The sequence below is a fragment of the Chinchilla lanigera genome, unplaced genomic scaffold, assembly GCF_000276665.1.
Source record: "Chinchilla lanigera isolate Chin_1 unplaced genomic scaffold, ChiLan1.0 scaffold00041, whole genome shotgun sequence".
NCBI lineage: Eukaryota > Metazoa > Chordata > Mammalia > Rodentia > Chinchillidae > Chinchilla > Chinchilla lanigera.
In genome coordinates this window covers 12,808,207-12,825,404 of record NW_004955442.1, presented here as the reverse complement: position 1 = coordinate 12,825,404, position 17,198 = coordinate 12,808,207, and the positions used below count along the sequence as shown (strand labels likewise).

At 47.2% G+C, this 17,198-nt stretch overlaps 1 protein-coding gene across 1 annotated transcript in view; it reads left to right on the top strand.

Annotated features, from left to right (window-relative positions):
- Window positions 1-1,688: 1,688 nt before the first annotated feature.
- Mgrn1 (mahogunin ring finger 1, E3 ubiquitin protein ligase) overlaps window positions 1,689-17,198 on the top strand; it is a gene marked incomplete at its 5' end in the record, with an annotated part of 42,922 nt that continues 27,412 nt past the window's right edge. Inside the window, 1 exon segment of the mRNA XM_005391278.2 lies at window positions 1,689-1,782. Coding sequence (XP_005391335.1) covers window positions 1,695-1,782 — 88 coding nt within the window.

The window sequence follows — 17,198 nt, the reverse complement described above, 5'->3', positions numbered from 1 at the left end:
ACTCAGTATGGAATCCAGGCTAGCCTGAAACTCATGGTGATCCTCCTGCTTCAGCCTCCCTAGTGCTGAGATTACAGGTGTGCACCATCATGTCTGGCTGAAAAAATTTCTTAAATAAGGGAACAAAGACTACATTGCGTGGGGATGTCTTCAGGTTTATCCATCAGGAGGCAAGAGATTGAAATGTGGAGACACAGAAAGGACCCTTAGGTAAATCTCCTCCTTGCCACTTTTTGCCATGCAATCAGCTAGAGTGGATATTTCTGTGAACCTTAATTTCCTCTTTTGTAAATTGGGAATAAAAATAGAACTCAAGAGACTTTTTAAACTTTTTTTTTTTTTTTTTGAGACAAGGTCTTGCTATGCAGTTCAGGCTGGCCTTGAACTTGCAACGGCCCCAGCCTTCCAAGTGCTGGGATTACAGGTGTGCACCGCCACACTCAGCTAAAAATTTTTATTTTTTATTAGGACACACATCAGAGAAAATTTAAATGAGCGACTATGTGCAAAGCTCCCAGCACCATACCGGGCTATAACAAATGCTCAGTAAGAGGGCATGTTGGTTGTAGGGCAGGGAAATCTAACCACCTACCTCTAAGACCAGTACTCTCCGCAATCACACAAATCCCTCATCTCAGTCATTTGGATTTCTCAGCAATCAGGACCATTGGATCCGGCTTTCCCTGGAAAGGTAGGAGCATTTTAATGTGTAGATTTAAGTCGCTGTGCTGGATTTGACATTTAAGACTCTTAGTCTGTCACTACTCTTCCCAGTTGCTCAGTTGGCATAGGAGGCTTGACTTGCTAAGCATTTTCTTGAAACCCCATTTTCTCAACTGAAAAAGGTACAAACAGGCTCCCATCTGACCTCCTTACACGGAGAGGTGTGTGTGAATCGAAAGCCAGGAAATACCTTTCCAATTGCCAGGTTCGAATCCTGACCCTGATTCTTGGAAACTTGCCTCCAGCACATACTATGTACCTCAGTTTTCCTAGTGTAAACTGCAGGACGTCTACTGCCTTGCAGGGGGGCTGTAAAACTGTAAAAGTAATGTTCTGGACAAGTATGGGTCCGGAGCGATGCTTTCGGTTTTGGCCAAGGTTCACTCAGGTGCCTCCTTCCTCTGTGAGCACTACCTCAGGAGGTTTGGGGTCCATCCCAGGCTTTCTTCTATGCCCCAGGTAAAAATGGGCCTTCTGCTGACCAGCTGGGAGACGAACCCTGGGAACTGGGGAGATCCGAGACGTTTCAGACATGGGGGAAAACCAGAGGCGCTGGTTCTCCAAAACGGGCTACGCGCGTACAGATCAAGAAGAGACCGAAGAGCAATGGGACCAGCTCCAAGGGAAGACCCTCCTGCGTCGCGCAGAGGGCGTCCTTCCCCCGCGCGTGCGCACTTGGTTGTCCCAGGCCGACTGGTCTCCGCGAGGGGCAATCTGGGAGGCGTAGTGCGCAGGCGCGCTCGCAGCGTCGCGGCCCGCAGCACCTGGGCGGAGCGGACTTCATTTCCCGGGGAGCTGCGGGCTGAAGGCGGGGCGCCGCGGCGTCTGACCCGGCCAGTCCGGGTAGGGGCTTGGATCCAGGCACCCTGTGGCCCTGTGTCCGTGCGGCCTGGTTCTGGCCATGTCTGCGTGAGAACATTACCACTGCCGCCGCCCGAGTCCCGGCCCGTGCCCCTGCCCGTGCCTTCATCATGGGCTCCATCCTGAGCCGCCGCATCGCGGGGGTGGAGGACATCGATATCCAGGCGAACTCCGCCTATCGCTACCCTCCGAAGTCCGGTGAGCGTCCTGCCAGGCGCGGCTGGAACGCGGGGCTGCGGGTGGAGCGGGGTTGGGGATGGTGAGAAGAGAGGTGGAGGCGCTCCGCGCGGCCGCGGACCCTTCCTGCCGGGCGCCCGCGGGAAGCCCCGCGCCGCCCTTGTCCCCTTGCCTGAGGCGTGGTCGGGGCCCGGGACGGACTGTCCACAGTCGAATCCGAAGCTGCTCTTTCCCGGCTGGTGACCTTGGCCAGTCTCTTAGCGCGGCCTCTATTGGTCTGGGTCCCGTGCTCAGCGCGGTGCCTGGCGCATCGCTTGTATTTGTAAAGTGCGCTGTGAAGATTGCCTACCGCCGACGCTGGGTTTTGCGGTCTTTGGAGGCGTGGTGTGAAGACCTGGCCCGGAGTCTGGGCACTTTACATCCGATCTCACCGGAGGCTTGGCTTTCCTGGTGTGTGGGTGGGGGCACTGTGCAGTTCCCGGGCAGATGATTGTGACTGAGAGGGGAGAGCCAGGGGTCCTTGCGGCCGAGAGGACCAGGACCTTCAGCCGGGGTGGAGAAGAGCTGGAGGACACCTGCTGGTTTCTTGGCTGAGGTTCCTGAGTCACTAGTAAGAAGGCGACTTTCCTAAGGTCTCAGAGTTGGATGGAGGCACAGCTGGGACTAGGATCAGGTGTTTGGCTCCCAGAGAAGCCTTGTTTTTGTTCGGTGCCTTGATGTGTGGCCCGACCGAACTTTTACCTTCAGCTCCTCACTCTCCATCTTCTACTGACATTTGCAGAAGAAAGCACAGAGGAAAGATAAGGATACCCACTAGGCCCGGTTTCCTTCTCATGTGGTCCAGGCCCCCCTGCTCTCATGCGGGGAGCCGTTTGTTTTGTTAAACATTTCCAGCCCTGCCTCAGACCTGCTGGCGCCTAGCACCCTCTATTTTAGACGCATGGCCCAGCTGAATCTGATGTCCACTCAGGTTTGAGAAAATATGCTCTGTCCTGATTTTGGAAGGGATGGGGGGGGGGGGCCGCACAGGGATGCAGGGCTGGGAAACTGGTACAGTGAGTACAGTAGGAAAGGGTTAGTCAGCTGCCCAGACCACACTGTTGCCTACACTGCAGGGAGATCGCTATGCCTGCTTGTATCCGAGGCACCAAGGTTGGGCATCCGGGCCTGGTGTGAGGCTGTGGCCCTCTGGATATTCCCCTAGAGCTGTGGTGGTGAACCTGTAGCGCTCAGGCCGCGACCGGCTGTTTGAAAGCCGTCAAAGGTTTGCCGTCACTGCCCTAGAGTGTCTAAGGGCTGACAATCTCAGGTCAGAGAAGTTTGCTGTTGACCTCTCCACCTGTATTCTTCTTGCTAGTCTTTGGCAGAGTGACCTTGATCAAGTTACCTAAACCCTCCTCTCCCCCACTCAATTTCCTTACTTGTGATACGGATTGATAGCGCATGTATATTATGAGCTATGCACGATATGTAAGAAATCCTTAGCAAATGTTAGGTGCTGTAATTGCTTAAAAAGGAAAACAGATAACTGGCTTTGACCCTAACAGCAGTTAACAGTGGCATAACATATCAGAAAGTTCGTTGAGACGTCTCCTGTTACCTGGGACCAGCACACTTTTATTGTCCCTTCACTTGGATGATTGGACAAAACAACAAGTACATGGCACTAATAGCATCACTTTCTCCTTCCGCTGTGGTAGACATTGGCAGTTGCTCCTGTCGCGTCTTCCCGCTGAGCCTGGACTTGGTTTCAGAATCCATTACAGAATCCTGCAGCCAGCTGCCACTAATCGATTGCAGCTGGCCCTGCAGGTGAAACCCATTGGCCACCTGAGTTATGCTGCTGCAGTAGATAGTATGTTCTAGGCCTGCCCAGTCCAAAGGCTGCCTTATCCAGCCAGTATTATTTCCCTTACTGTTCTCATTCTTTTGGGTGATGCCGTGTGTGTATTCTTTCCTGGTCTTCTTGACTTGCATGAGATCTCAAGATCCTCCTGTGCCTGGTGCTTCCAGGTTCCCCAGAAAACCATTAGGTCAGGGAGGGTCAATTTTAGACAGAAGGGACACTAACAGTACTTCATTATGTTTCCCTAAGGGTAGACTTGGGTCCACAGAGATGTTGGTGATGATTTGAGGGGATTCTCCCAATGGACCAGTCAGCTTTATGAGAAGCTGTCCTTTCAAGTCTCTGTCAGTTTTGTTGATTGTGTCAAGGACAAGATACCATGGATGCTGTTTGTTTGTAGTGCTGTTCGGATTGAACCAGGGTCTTGCATATGTTAAGTACACATCCTACTATTGAGTTATACCCCTAGTCAGGTGCTAGTACTTTTTAAACATCTAACACTAATTTAGTTTCTTTCTTTCTTTCTTTCTTTTTTTCTTTTTTTTTTTTGTCTTTTTGAGACAGGGTCTCGGTATGTAGTTCAGGCTGGCCTTGAGCTCACTTTGTAGTCCAGGCTGGACTCAAACTCGCAGCGATCCTCCTGCCTCAGCCTCCTTAATGCTGGGATTACAGTCATGTGCCACCACGCCTGGCAAACACTAATTCTCTTTTTTTTTTTTTTTTTTTTTTTTTTTTTTTTGTTTTTTTTTGTGACCGGGAACCGAACTCACGACCTTGCGCTTGCCAGGCAGGCGCTTTGCCCCTGAGCTAAATCCCCAGCCCCAACACTAATTCTCTTTATGGAACTTTCAGCATACACTGCAACAGTGCTTGGCATGAGTTTTTAATAACATTTGCTTTATTTATTTATTCTTTTAAGTTTTGAGAAAAGATCTCCGTAAGTTACCCAGGCTGGTCTCAAACTTGTGGTCCTCTTGCTTTGTAAACATAGGACTTGATTTTTAATAAATTGATAATACTGTGTAAACTTCCACAATCAATTTAGAAATTACCCCCCACACACAAACTTCTTGGTGCTTATCTTTGTCTTCTCTCTTCACCCCATCACTGATCTGCTTTCTGTCTTACAAAGTTTGCTTTTTCTGGACATGTCATATAAATGGAATTATACAATTATGTTTGTGTGTGTCTGGCTTGACCTCGCTTTTTGAGGTTCTCCCATATGGTGTATATTTATACTTCTACTGCACAGTTATGTACATTTTATCTTTTCATAAATTAATGAACATTTAGGTTGTTCATTAATTCATTATTCATTTTACTGTTATGAATAATGGTGCTGTGAACATTTATGTACAGTTTTTGTGTGGATTGGCTATATACCTGAGATACCTACTTAACCCCCTCTTTTTTTTTTGTAGTGCTACAGATTGGATCAGGAGTACTCTATTACTGAGCAACATGCCCATGCCCAACCTATTTTTGGTCTTTTTTCAATTTATTTTAAATTTTGATTCTCACAAAGTTACCTGGGCTGGCCTGGAACTTGTGATCCTCCTGCCTCCTGTGTCATTGGCATTATAGGGATGTATTACAGGGCCCCACTTAACCTTTTTATTTTGAAACACGGTTTTACTACCTGCCCCAGACTGGCCTCAAACTCTTGCTTCAGCCTCATAGGGTTGGGATTACAGGTGTGCACCACCATGTCTGGCCTATGTTTAACTTATTGAGGAGCATCAAAACTATTTTTCAGAGTGACTGCACCATTTTATATTTATTTTTGCCAGCAGTGTAGAAGGGGCCCAGTTACTATACATCTTTGTCAGTACTTGTCCATCTTTTTGATTTTAGCCAACCTAGTGGATGTAAAGTAGTCCCTCACTGGGGTTGTGATTTGCATTTTCCTGGTGACTGGTAATGTTAAGCATCTTTTCATGGGTTTATTAGCCATTTGAATATGGGGTGTGTTTGTGTGTTCGTGTGTGTGTGTGACAAACGTCTGTTTAAGTCTCTTATCCAATTTTTTTTTGAGACAGCATCTCATTGTAATTCAGGCTGCCCTTTAACTCACTGTGTAGCCCATGCTGGCCTCGAACTCAGGGTGATCCTCCTGCCTCAGCCTCCCGAGTGCTGGGCTGATAGCGTGTGTGCCATCATGCCCGGCTCTTGGGTTAATTTTCTAAAAAAAAAATCTACGGCTTTCACAGGGTGTGGTGGTGTGTACCTGTGGTCCTAACACTCAGGAGGCTGAGGCAGAATCACAAATTCAAGCCCAGCCTGGGGAAACCTGCAATTTAGATCTTACCTCAAAATAAAAAGAGAGCTGAAAGTAGCTCAGTAGAAAGGCCCTGGGTTCAATCCCCAGTACTGGCGGGGACAAAAAGGTTATTTTTTTGCATATGAAATCCAGTTATTCCAGTATCATTTATTGTAAAGATCTTTTTTCCCATCAATTGCCTTTGCCTTTTTGTCAAAAATCAGTTAACCATTTAGATAGCATTTCATTCTGCACTCTCTGTTCTGTCTCTTTGATGTATATGTCTGTGCCAGTGTTTCTCAGCTGGGGTGATTTTGCCTTCTAGGGTGGCATTTGGCCACATCTGGAGACATGTTTTGTCATGGAGAAGTGTGTATGTGTGGTGCTGGCATAGAGTGGGTAGAAGGTACAGAGCTGCCTCCCACAACAAAGAATCATTGGCCCCACAGTGTCCACAGTGCTGAGATTGGAAAACCCTTGTCTGCCTTTATACTAGCAGTGCATGGCTTGTTTACTGAAGCTTGATGGGAAATTGTGACATCAGCCAGCACAAGTTTTCTAATTATTCTTTTTCTATTTATTTTTTTCAGAATTGTTTTGGGTATACTATTGTAGTGTTACAGCTCATAAAAAAAAAGTGTTTACAGCTTTTAGGAGATGTTTACAGCTCCTCAGAGGTGTTTACAATTCCCAGTAAGCGTTACAACAGACCAAGACCAACAAACCAAGTGGTACCTGGCGTTCTGGAGACGGGTTCTTTATTCATGCCTGCTGGCTTGGCTGGGATTCTTTAGCAAAGAGCCAAGCCCCGAACTCTCAGGGAGCAGGATTTTTATAGGATCTACAGCCGAGTAGGAGGTCCAGGAACAGAGTGTTTACCATTAGTTGACTAGATAGAAAGTTACACTGAATTTTACCTTTTTAGCATAAACTAAGATAAATTACAGGTTACATGATTGGCCAAGAAAGTTGCACTGAAAGTTTCACCTTCTTAGCATACAGCACAGACAGAGATGTGGTTACATCAGTTTGGGAAAAACAGAAACAAAGAGAACAAAAGGCTTATTGAAGGCCAGGAAAAGGGATGCTGAAGGGTGTGTGTGTGTGGGGGGGGGCTCATGTATGGGAGCAAGTGTTTTTTTTCTGCTTTAATACTAAGATGATTGTATAAAGTTTACAAGTTCTTGACAGTTTCTACAAGAAAGTTTGATTCTGATAGGGACTATATTGAATATACAGATCAGTTTAGGGAGAATTGCCATCTTTCAGTGCAAACTTCTTGCATCCGTGAACATGGTATCTCTCTCCTTTCTTGGGGATCTTTACCTTCTTGATTACACTTTTTATTGTGTGTAAAAAGTAGTGGTTGTTCAGAAAGTGTAAATCACAGTGCTCTTGCAGCTCTCCTCTCGAATCCCACGCAGGGATCCTCTACCTCTGAGCCCTTTTATTTTTTGAGACAGGGTCTCACTAAGTTGTCCAGGCTGGCCTCAAACTTGGGATCTTCCTGCTTTAGCCTCGGTAGCTAGGATTACAGGTGTTTACCACTGTGGCTGGCTGTACTACTTTTTTACTTTTTTTCTTTTGGCAGATAATACTAGTTTTCCCAGCCTGGTAGTGATGTAAAATTCCCTCCTCATAATTTTTTAAGTAAGAATTGACTTTGATTAAAATATTAAATACAATTATGTACTTAAGTAATGACACAGTGCTTGCAACTTGGGGAACATTATTCTTGTCACATGCCTTTAATTATAGATGACACTGAGACCCAGAGGTGGGAGCAAGTCAGGGTCACACAGTAAATTCCTGGCTCCCAGTCTTGGGTCTGCCCACTTGCCTGCATGTTCTGGCTGTGAGAGTTCTGCTAGCTACAAGAGGCCAGCCTGAGGCAACCTCTCAGGAAGCCTCCATTTTGAGCAGTTAACAGGAGGACCTGTGAGCCTGTTTGAAGGGTTTTTCTGCTTGTTCTTCCTGGGGAAAAAGCAAGGTGGCAGGGCCAGTGCCTCACTGCTGTGTGATCTTGGGGTTAGGTCCTACAAATCTGAGACTTTTGGGTTTGTCATAGTGGAGAGTGTGGGGGCACTGGGACCTGGGGACCTGGTTCTAACACAGATTTAGCCATTGGGCTGTGAAAGGCTAGTGCCAGTCAGTGGTCACATCAGTGGCAACAGCTGCAAGGGCTCAGTACAGGGCTCTGTGTGCCCGAATGGTGTGTACAGCTGGCTTTGTTTCCCTGATACAGATGTGGCAACTGAAGCCTGGACAGGCTTTGCCATCAGACAGACATCTGGTCCCCAGGCCAAGGTCCAAAGCAGGTGTGAGGGCATCACAGCTGAGCTCTTAAAGAAGTACTGTGTCCACCATGCAGAGTAATGCCAGCTGGTCAGCCCTGGCTTTGAGGAGGTCACACTGGCACCAAGTCACCACAGAAAGTGGTGGAGGAAGGAGATCAGCTGCTTCACTCACCATCCTGTGTGTGTGTGCACTTTGTGTGCATGTGTGAGTGTGTGTTCATTCCATTCCTTTTTTTGTTGTTCTTTACGCTGTGTAAGTGTCCACTGTGTGGATAACCCACATTCAGCCCATAGATACTGGGGCAATTTCTGAGACAGACTGTTTCTCTATCCGACGAGAGAAGTTGATGCAGCTCCTCATTTCTTGAATTTGTGAAGCAGGCTGGTTTCTAGTGTCCCTCTGCCTGGGGCGGGGATGTTCTGCTGTTCTCTTGGTGTTCCTTGGGCCTTAAGAAGTAGAAAGAAGGCAGGAACCCTGTCCAGGAAGCAAATTTATCCCTTTTCTAGGAGGGCGCCTAATTTTCTTCCTCTCTTACCTGTGATAGTCAAGACTGAGAAGATCTGGGGGGAGCAGAGTACATCCTTTTCTGGGGACAAGCAGATAGGAGGTGGTTCTGCGGCCTTGCTGACCCTTGGTGGTTGAGCCTCTGTGTGGAAGAACTGGTGAATCACCTGGAATTGTCCCTTACACCTGTGATCCCAGCTTCTTGGAAGGCTGAAGCAGGAGGATTGCAGGTTTGAGGCTAAACTTCACCCTGGGAAGTTTAGCAAGACTATGTCTCATAAAGGTAAAAAGGGCTGGGAATGCAGCTCAGTGGCAGAGCACCCCTAGCTCTGATCCTCAGTATCAAGCTGCCGCCCCCTACTCCCACATCTGTCTATAGGGACTGTACTCCAGCTCCCCTGGAATCTTGGCTTTGGCCTGGCTCTAAATCAGCACTGGAGGACCCAGAACCTGGGTCATATTCCTGTGTCCAGCCACAGCTGAGCAGTAGGCTTCCATGGTGACCATTGCCTTCCGTTGCCTGTCTCCCTGGGATGACTGTGAGTTCTCCACTAGCTCTACCTTCTAGAAATCAGAGACTTGGAGGTGAGAGTTCTTAGCACATCAGAAGTGAAGTCCACTGGCCATAAATGGATCTTTTGTCCCAGGCTGTGCCCACCTCCCAGGGTGACGGCAATCTTTGCTTAGGGTGTTGTGAAGTGTGCGTATTCTTTTCATCCTGTTTTGGGGCTGCTGTGTTTTCAATACACTCTGCCATAAAGATGCCATAAAAAAATGAAAATCAGTTTCATATTCTGTGTGCGGCTTGAATTTTCCACCATTGGGGCAACTGTGGTGGGGTTAGCACTGGCTTTGGAGCTCTGAGATAGGAGTTTGGTCCCTGCTGAGCCAGGAGCTTACTCTGGTTGCAGCCCCAGCTCCCTAACTGAAATCCTGGAGGCCTCTAGTTTCCCAGGCTCCTTCTGGGTGGGATTCTGTCATCACAGGAGCCAGCAGGGTGGGGCTTTGGCCTCACCTCATGGGACTTTTGTTTATCACAGAGGCTTCTGGAAAGTGTGCATTTCTTGCATGACCCCACATGGTTATTAGTTATGCTCCTGCCTGTACAGCCTACAGACCAAGTGCACCCTGGGTTATGTGTGGTTTGGCTTCCCCAGCCCTCGGACTGTGTCCCATGCAGTCTTCTAGAGTCGTTCTTCTGTTTTGTTTGTCAGATGGGGGGCAGATGGATGATAGCAGCATGCGGTACCTCCACTCCCCTCCTATGCCTGACTTGGTGCTCGGTGGATAACTCTAGAAACATCCCATTGGCTGCCAGCTGCCCTTGTGTCTGTCTGGCTCCTCAGTGCACGGCCCCCTCCTGTGCCTTTGGTAGCTGGGGCCCACCCTGTGGGCAGTGGATGGTGTTATAGCAGATATCCAGATGTCTCCTAAGAGCTTCATGGCTGCTGCTTTAGAAAGGCGATTGGATTATGGGAGCATTACAGCCGACTTGCTGTTAGGAGGCGGGGTCCTGTCCAAAGAGGAGGCTCACTGGGTGTGTGACCCGGAAGGGTGTCTGCCTCTCTGGCTGCTTCCTTCATGCTCTGCTTCCTGGCTGCTTGATGTGAGCCGCTTTCCTCTGCCCCGGCCCTTCAGCCCGGCCTCGCTGTTGTGTAAAGACTGAAACTTGTAAAGCGTGAGCCAGAATAAACCTCTTCTCCTTTAAGTTGCACATGTCCGGTATTTTGTCCCAGCACCGAGGAAGGTGACCAAGGCCGGTCTGTTTCCAGAAAAGGGAGGACAGGGTGGGGATGATGCGTCCCCCTTCCCATAGGTGACTTCAGGCTTTGGAGGCATAGGGACCAGAATCTTTACTTTAGTCACAGCTGTCCTTAGCTTGTGGTGGGGCACTGTTCTTCTTTCTTCTGGTGCTAAGGCGTTTTATTTGGTATGGCAGCACTGCCCAGAGTCTCTTCACCTGCACCGCAGGCTTCGCTCGTCCTCAGGGCATGCTGTGTGCAGCGCTGACCTGTTACCTCCCGTCTGCGGGTGCGAAGTCCGGATTCTAGCCAACCTGGTCCTCCTTGTTACAGCTGGGGATCCTGAGACACAGAGTGGTGAGGCTGAGGAAGTGATGGTGAGCAGAGAAGTGCTGTTGGGATCCATGAGCAGGGTGACTAGGTGGGTGGACTCTGCAGAAGGTGCTGCTGCCCTTCCAGGCTGCTGCCCTTCCAGGCCCCCTACCTCGTGGCCTGGTGGGGTATCTGGCCTTGGAGAGCACTACTCTTCCAGCACATGTGATACCCTGATTTTGCAGGTTACGTACAACTGGGTTTGGTGGCATTGTGTTAGCAATTTAGGAAAGCTGGTAACTGGGAGCAGCTGTCCTGTTAGAGAACGACAATTTTCAGCAGGTGGAATCAGTGAGCTGTTCCCAGCCCTGGTAGCCACCTGGTAGCCTTTTCCTGCTGCCCATACTGGGGGTGATGACTGAGGCAGCCCAACCATATCACACTGTTGGTCCCTGTCCTGGGTGGGCTGGGTGTCTTTGTTAATGTTGTGGTCTGCCTTCATGTGGCTGAACATGCAGTGGTCAGTGGGTTTCAGTGAGGTCATTACTTCTCCCTGGCTGTGTGAACTCAGTGGGTTACTCGACCCTGCTGTGCCTTAGTTTTCTCAACTGTCTAACAGTAGGCACGGTATCCTCCACCTTCCCTCACTTGGTGAGTGTGCATCGAGCTCTTCCTGTGTGGGGGTCCCTGTGGCATCATGGGGATATAGGACAGTAATCAGTTGTTAAGTGATGCCTGGTCTTAGGTGGAGGAGGATGGCAGGTACATAGCAAGTAAGTGAGGAAGAGCACAGATAGTGCTGAGAATTCAGAGTTGAGCTGGGAGGCTGGACATGAGTGGGCAAATGGCCTCACATGGAGTCCCAAGGTAGAGGGATGCCTGCTGGGCCAGGGAAGAGGAAGGCTCTCAGTAAATGGGCAGGGAGGTGGGTGCTGGGCAGTGTAGAGTGGATCACTTAGGACAGGTGCAGGGATGTTCATTGCTGGGCAAAGAGTGCCTGGAATGTGAAGAAGGGCCCAGGCTGTCTGGAACCTCCCTACAATCGGTGGCAGCCGAATCAGACGCGTGGAACCATGTTCCTGGGACAGGTGGCTCTCAGGCCTCATGGAAACTAGTGCATCCCAGTGCCACAGTCAGCAGAAGACAAGGACTATCTGTGTGTGGCTCTTCACTGTGCCTGCATAGCACAGAAGGGACAAGGCCTTTTGGTGAACATGACCTTTCTGCTGGAGGTCTGAGCCCCCACTGTAGCTATTGGGAATTCCAAGGCTTGGTAGGTTTGGGGGCCAATTTTCCGCAAGGATCTAGACCAGAAGCCTCTGACCAGGTGGGTCCCAAACTCTGGTCTCTCATAAACTGGACTTTATTTTATTTTTATTTTTTGGCCTTTTTGTGACGGTCTCGCAAAGGCTGGCCTTGAACTCATTTATGTCACCCAGGCTAGCTTCAAATTAACAACAGTCCTCTTGCCTCAGCCTCCTAAGTGCTGGGATTATAGGTGTGCGCCACCACTCATGGCTTGGATTTCTTTATTTTATTTTATTTGGTCCCAGGAATCAAACTCATGACCTCATGTTTGCCAGGCAGGTGATGTGCTGCTGAGCTATATCCCTGGCCCTTGGATTTTTAAAAGCTGAGGGTATAGTTGAGAGTCAGATGGTACAAATGGTTGTAGGGACAACATTGAGGCGCCATTTAATACTTTGCACCCCATCTCTGCCCTCATATGAGATTCCCAACTGTTTTACTTGCATCCATTGTGGACCCCTTTGTATATTTTTATTTAGTTGTCTCCTAATTGATCTGTGCTTTGCTTTGCTTGCTCTGCTCCTCTCCTCTCCTCTCCCCTCCTCTTCTCTCCCCTCCCCTCCTCTCCCCTCTCCTCGCCTTTTCTCTCTTTCTCTTTCTCTCTTTCTCTCTTTCTTTTCTCTCTCTCTTTCTCTCTTTTTTTCCTTCCTTCCTTCTTTTCTTCCTTACTTCCCTCCCTCCCTCCCTCCCTCCCTCTTCTGATCCAGGCTACTCTTGAACTCCTGTGTGCGAGCTGTTCTGCCTCTTATGTGCTGGGACTACAGTGCGCAGCTCCTCACCCGTGTTGTGCTTTGCCTCTCCCTTACTCTTTCTTGGCGATCTCTCTATATCAGTCTCAGTCCCTTGGCAGGACTGTTTCTTGAAGTGCTTTAGATTATTTCTACCTCCTGTTGTGAATACTAGTCACTGTTCATGTGTGTGCAGCCTGACACAAGTAGAACAGCAGGGAACCCTGGAATCTGCTCAGCTCACTCTGGGTTATGTGGTGGGACTGTGCCTTCCCCTTCCACTGGAAGTCCCCATGCCAGTGGCCCGAGGCCTGTGGCTTTGACTTTTCTCATCTGTAGAGATGGTAAGCGTGTCTTTTCCTCTCTGATGTGCGTATGGAAGAAAGCCCTTGGGCTTTATCTCTTGCCATTCACCTCCCTGTTGCTGCCTGGACACCTGTAAGTTGGGCAGAGACTGGATCTCTTGGGGCGAGAGGAGGCGAGCCATCTGAGTCAGGTGGCTTTTGGTTACTGCCAGTAAGCAAGGGGAGATGGAGGCATTTGTTCTAACGGTAATGTTTGAGGTCTGCCCTCTGAGGTTGTCGCATGTGTTGGCACATATAACTAGAATTTTCAGGCCAACATGGGCCCTCTGATGTGGCCACAGAAGGACTTTCATTTGTTCTGATCGGGAGGGCCTTTGCATGTGGCTCTTTGTATGTGAACAGCTGCCCATTGTGACTAGCAGTGACCACTCATCCCTGCCCCCCGAGCTGTGGAAGGGGAAGCGCATAGGGTGGGAATGAAGACACACAGTGGGCTTTGGAGTCTATAGGTTTGAGCCCAGCTGAGTCCCACTGTTTTCAAAGTTGGTGACCTCTGGGCTCAGTTTTCCAAATGGAAAATGGGGGCAGTGCTGCCTGTCTCAGCATGGGGTTACTGGGGAGACTGATTGGGCTTTGACCTCAGTGGGTGTGGAGGAAGAGCCCTGTGGATGTGGCTGTTGTTTGATCTCTTTCATTTTCATGGTTTTCTTCTGTCTCAAGATCTTTTTTCTGTTCCCCTTCTGACAGCTCTGCACTCTACTCTTTGTCCTGAAGTGTGTGCACACACATACAACCCCATACAGCGCACATACCACGTACACATACACACATGCACATCCCAGCATGAATACACGTAAAACTGTTTGCGTACATACACCCTTGCACCCACTTATACTCATTTATACAAAACACCCACACTTGGGAGCTGCTGTCAGTTCTCTCATTAACACATTTCTTCGTTAAAATTTTCTTTTCAAAAAATGTAAACATTCATCATACCACAGCAATATATGTGCACCTATGTTTATAGCAGCACAATTTGTAATGCTAAATCTTGGAAACAACCTAAATGCCCAACAATTGAGGAATGGATAAAAAAGGTGTGGTATTTTTACACAATGGAATATTACTCACCTATAAAGAAAGATAAACTCATTTTATAGGTAAATGGATGCAACTAGAGACCATACTCATAAGTGAAATAAATCAGACCTGTATGTGTAGACATCATATTGTCTCACTATTGTAAGAAACTGAGAGAGTAAATAAAATCTGAAAGGTATAATAGATATTGTGAAAGGGAAAGAAACTGCTAGGGAAAAGAGAAAAGAAACAAGGGGGAAAAATATATATATATACACACACGATAGTTAAGATAATTGTACTACTAATTTCTATTGCTTTATTGAAAGGAACAGTTAATGCTTAATTTTTTTGACCAATTTTACATGCTTATATCTGATAATCTGAACAACTACTTTAAAGATGCAATATGCAATATAACAACCATTGTTGATATCTTATCACCTTGTTTTGAAATTCTGTATTGTTTTTAATGTTTTTTTTTCCCAATTTTTATTTTCTTTAAAATAAAAAAAGTAAATATTTAGCTTATAGTGGTGCACACTGTAATTTCAGCACTCTGGGAGGCTTAGGCAGCAGTATTGCAAGTTTGAGCCCATTTTGTGAGACCCTGTCTCACTATTAAAAAAAAAAGTATAAGATGAACTAGGAATGTGGCTCAGCACAAGGCCCAGGGTTCAATCTCCAGTATCGTGAATACACACACACACAAGTACGCACAGTATATACGTGTGTGTATATGTATTAGTAACATGACAGGCATCCACTATTCATAATTCGCAGTTAGTACGTTTCATATTTGATTATCTCTTTCTTTTCTTCTTTGGATATTAGGGATTGAATCCAGGGCCTGGCTCACACTAGGCAAGTGCTCTCCACAGCCACCATTTCTTTTTTAAACTTTGTTTTTGAGCCGGGGTTGTCCAGGCTGACTTTGAACTTGTTTGTGATCCTCATGCCTCAGCCTACTGGATAACTGGGATTGCAGGTTTGTGTTACTGTACCTTGCTTGTTTTACCTTTTTTCTTGAGGAAAAAGAAAAAGACAGCAGCTCTCTTGACATCCCAACATGTCTCGCCATGCCAGGTCCCTTCTTCTGTCCCGTAGGGGACCTGGGTGTCTCCTTCTCATGTTTTTTTTCCTGTGTGTGAGCTCTGGGACTGCTCTGTGGTGTGTTTCCTCTGCCTCCTCATCCGTATCATCAGCTGCATGATCCCACGTCCTGAGTCAGCTCTGTGGGGATGTGTGGGGTCCTGCTTCACTGCTGGCTGTGCCACTATCCGCATCCCTTTCCCTATCAATGATCGTTTGACTTGATTCTAGGCTTTTACACGTGGAAATCTTCTGTTAATCACGTTGTATGTATCTATAACCAAAATATGTACTGTACTTGTAATAAGAATTTGAAAAATGTTCATCACCATAATGTTCTAAGTGAAAATTTATCTTGTGGTTTGATAGTCATTACAAATTTCCAACTGATAAAACTAAACAAATATTTTTATCAATAATAAAGCAAATAACAAAGTATGTAACATGTGTCTCTGAAGTGAATGGGCTACTTTTCCTCAGGTAGTTCTAGTACTAACAGTCAATATAACCTTTTGCTGGAATGAGGCACATTTCAGCAACAATTCTTTTTTTTGTTGTTTTTTTTTTTCCGGTACTGGGAATCAAACTCACGACCTTCCGCTTTCCAGAGAGGTGCTGTGCCGCTGAGCTAAATCCCCAGCCCCTCAGCAACAATTCTATATCAACATCAACTCAACATGTATATTTTTTTTAATCTGAGAAATCTTGATTCCATAAATAAGTAAATGAGATCAAGATTTTGATATAAAGTAGCACCTAATTCCAAATTAATGCCAAAAATTCACATAAAGATCTAGTACAAAAAATATTGAAGCTGGGCATGATGGCATATGCTTGTAATCCCAGCACCCTGGGAAGTTGAGGCAAGAGGGTGATAAATTCAAGCCCATTGTGGGCAGGTTAGTGATTTAAAGAGACCATGTCTCAAAAAAATAAGGGAGCTGGGGATGTGCCTCCGCGTGAAGGGCCTTGAGGTCCATCCCCTGACCGTGGGGGAGGCAGTAATTTATCAGCTGACTTGATTGAATCCTTCCTGTTCTCAGCAGTTTTATTGAGATAGTACAGTATTTACGTACAATTCGTTTTTTTTTTTTTTCTGGTACCCAGAATCAAACTCACGATGTTGTGCTTGCCAGGCAGACGCTGTGCCTCTGAGCTAAATCCCCAGCCTCTTTCCCTGTCTTTTTGAGACAGGGTTTTGCTATGCAGTTCATTCTGGCCTTGAACTCACTTTGTAGCCCAGGCTGTCCATGCACGAACTTGCAGCAGTCCTCTTGCCTCAGCCTCCGAGTGCTGAGATTATAGGTGTGTGCCACCATGCCCAGCCTAATTCATCTTTTTGTTTTGTTTGTTTTTTTGAGACAGGGTTTCACTATGTAGCCCAGGCTGGCCTTGGATTCACTATGTAGCCCAGGCTGGTCTTAAACTGGTAGTGATCTTCCTGCCTCAGTCTCTCAAGTGCTGTGGGATCACAGAGTGCACCACAATGCCCAGCTTCATGCCTCTTTTTGAAGCAATTGCAGAAGTCTTCTTTCGTCAGTGTCTTTTTGCACCGTCACAGCTCCCTGGATGTCCTGAACCGATAACACTTACCTTTCATAGTCATTTGGACTTTGGGGAAGAGGTAGACGGTTCTAGATCTGGTGAGTAAGGTAGATGAGGACACACTGTAACGTGTTTATTTAAATAGAAATTGCCATAATGTTGTGAATCCATTTGGGACCCTGAGGCAGCCCGACAGCATAACAGACACTCATAAAAGAGAACTTTCAGAACTGACTAAGAAGGTGGCAGGAATGGTGGGATAGGTGTGATTTGATTTGATTAGGGGCTGGGGATTTAGCTCAGTGGCACAGCACCTGCCCGGCAAGCGCAAGGTCATGAGTTCAATTCCCGGTACCAGAAAAACAAAACAAAACAAAAAACAAAAAAATAATAATAATGATTTGATTTGATTAT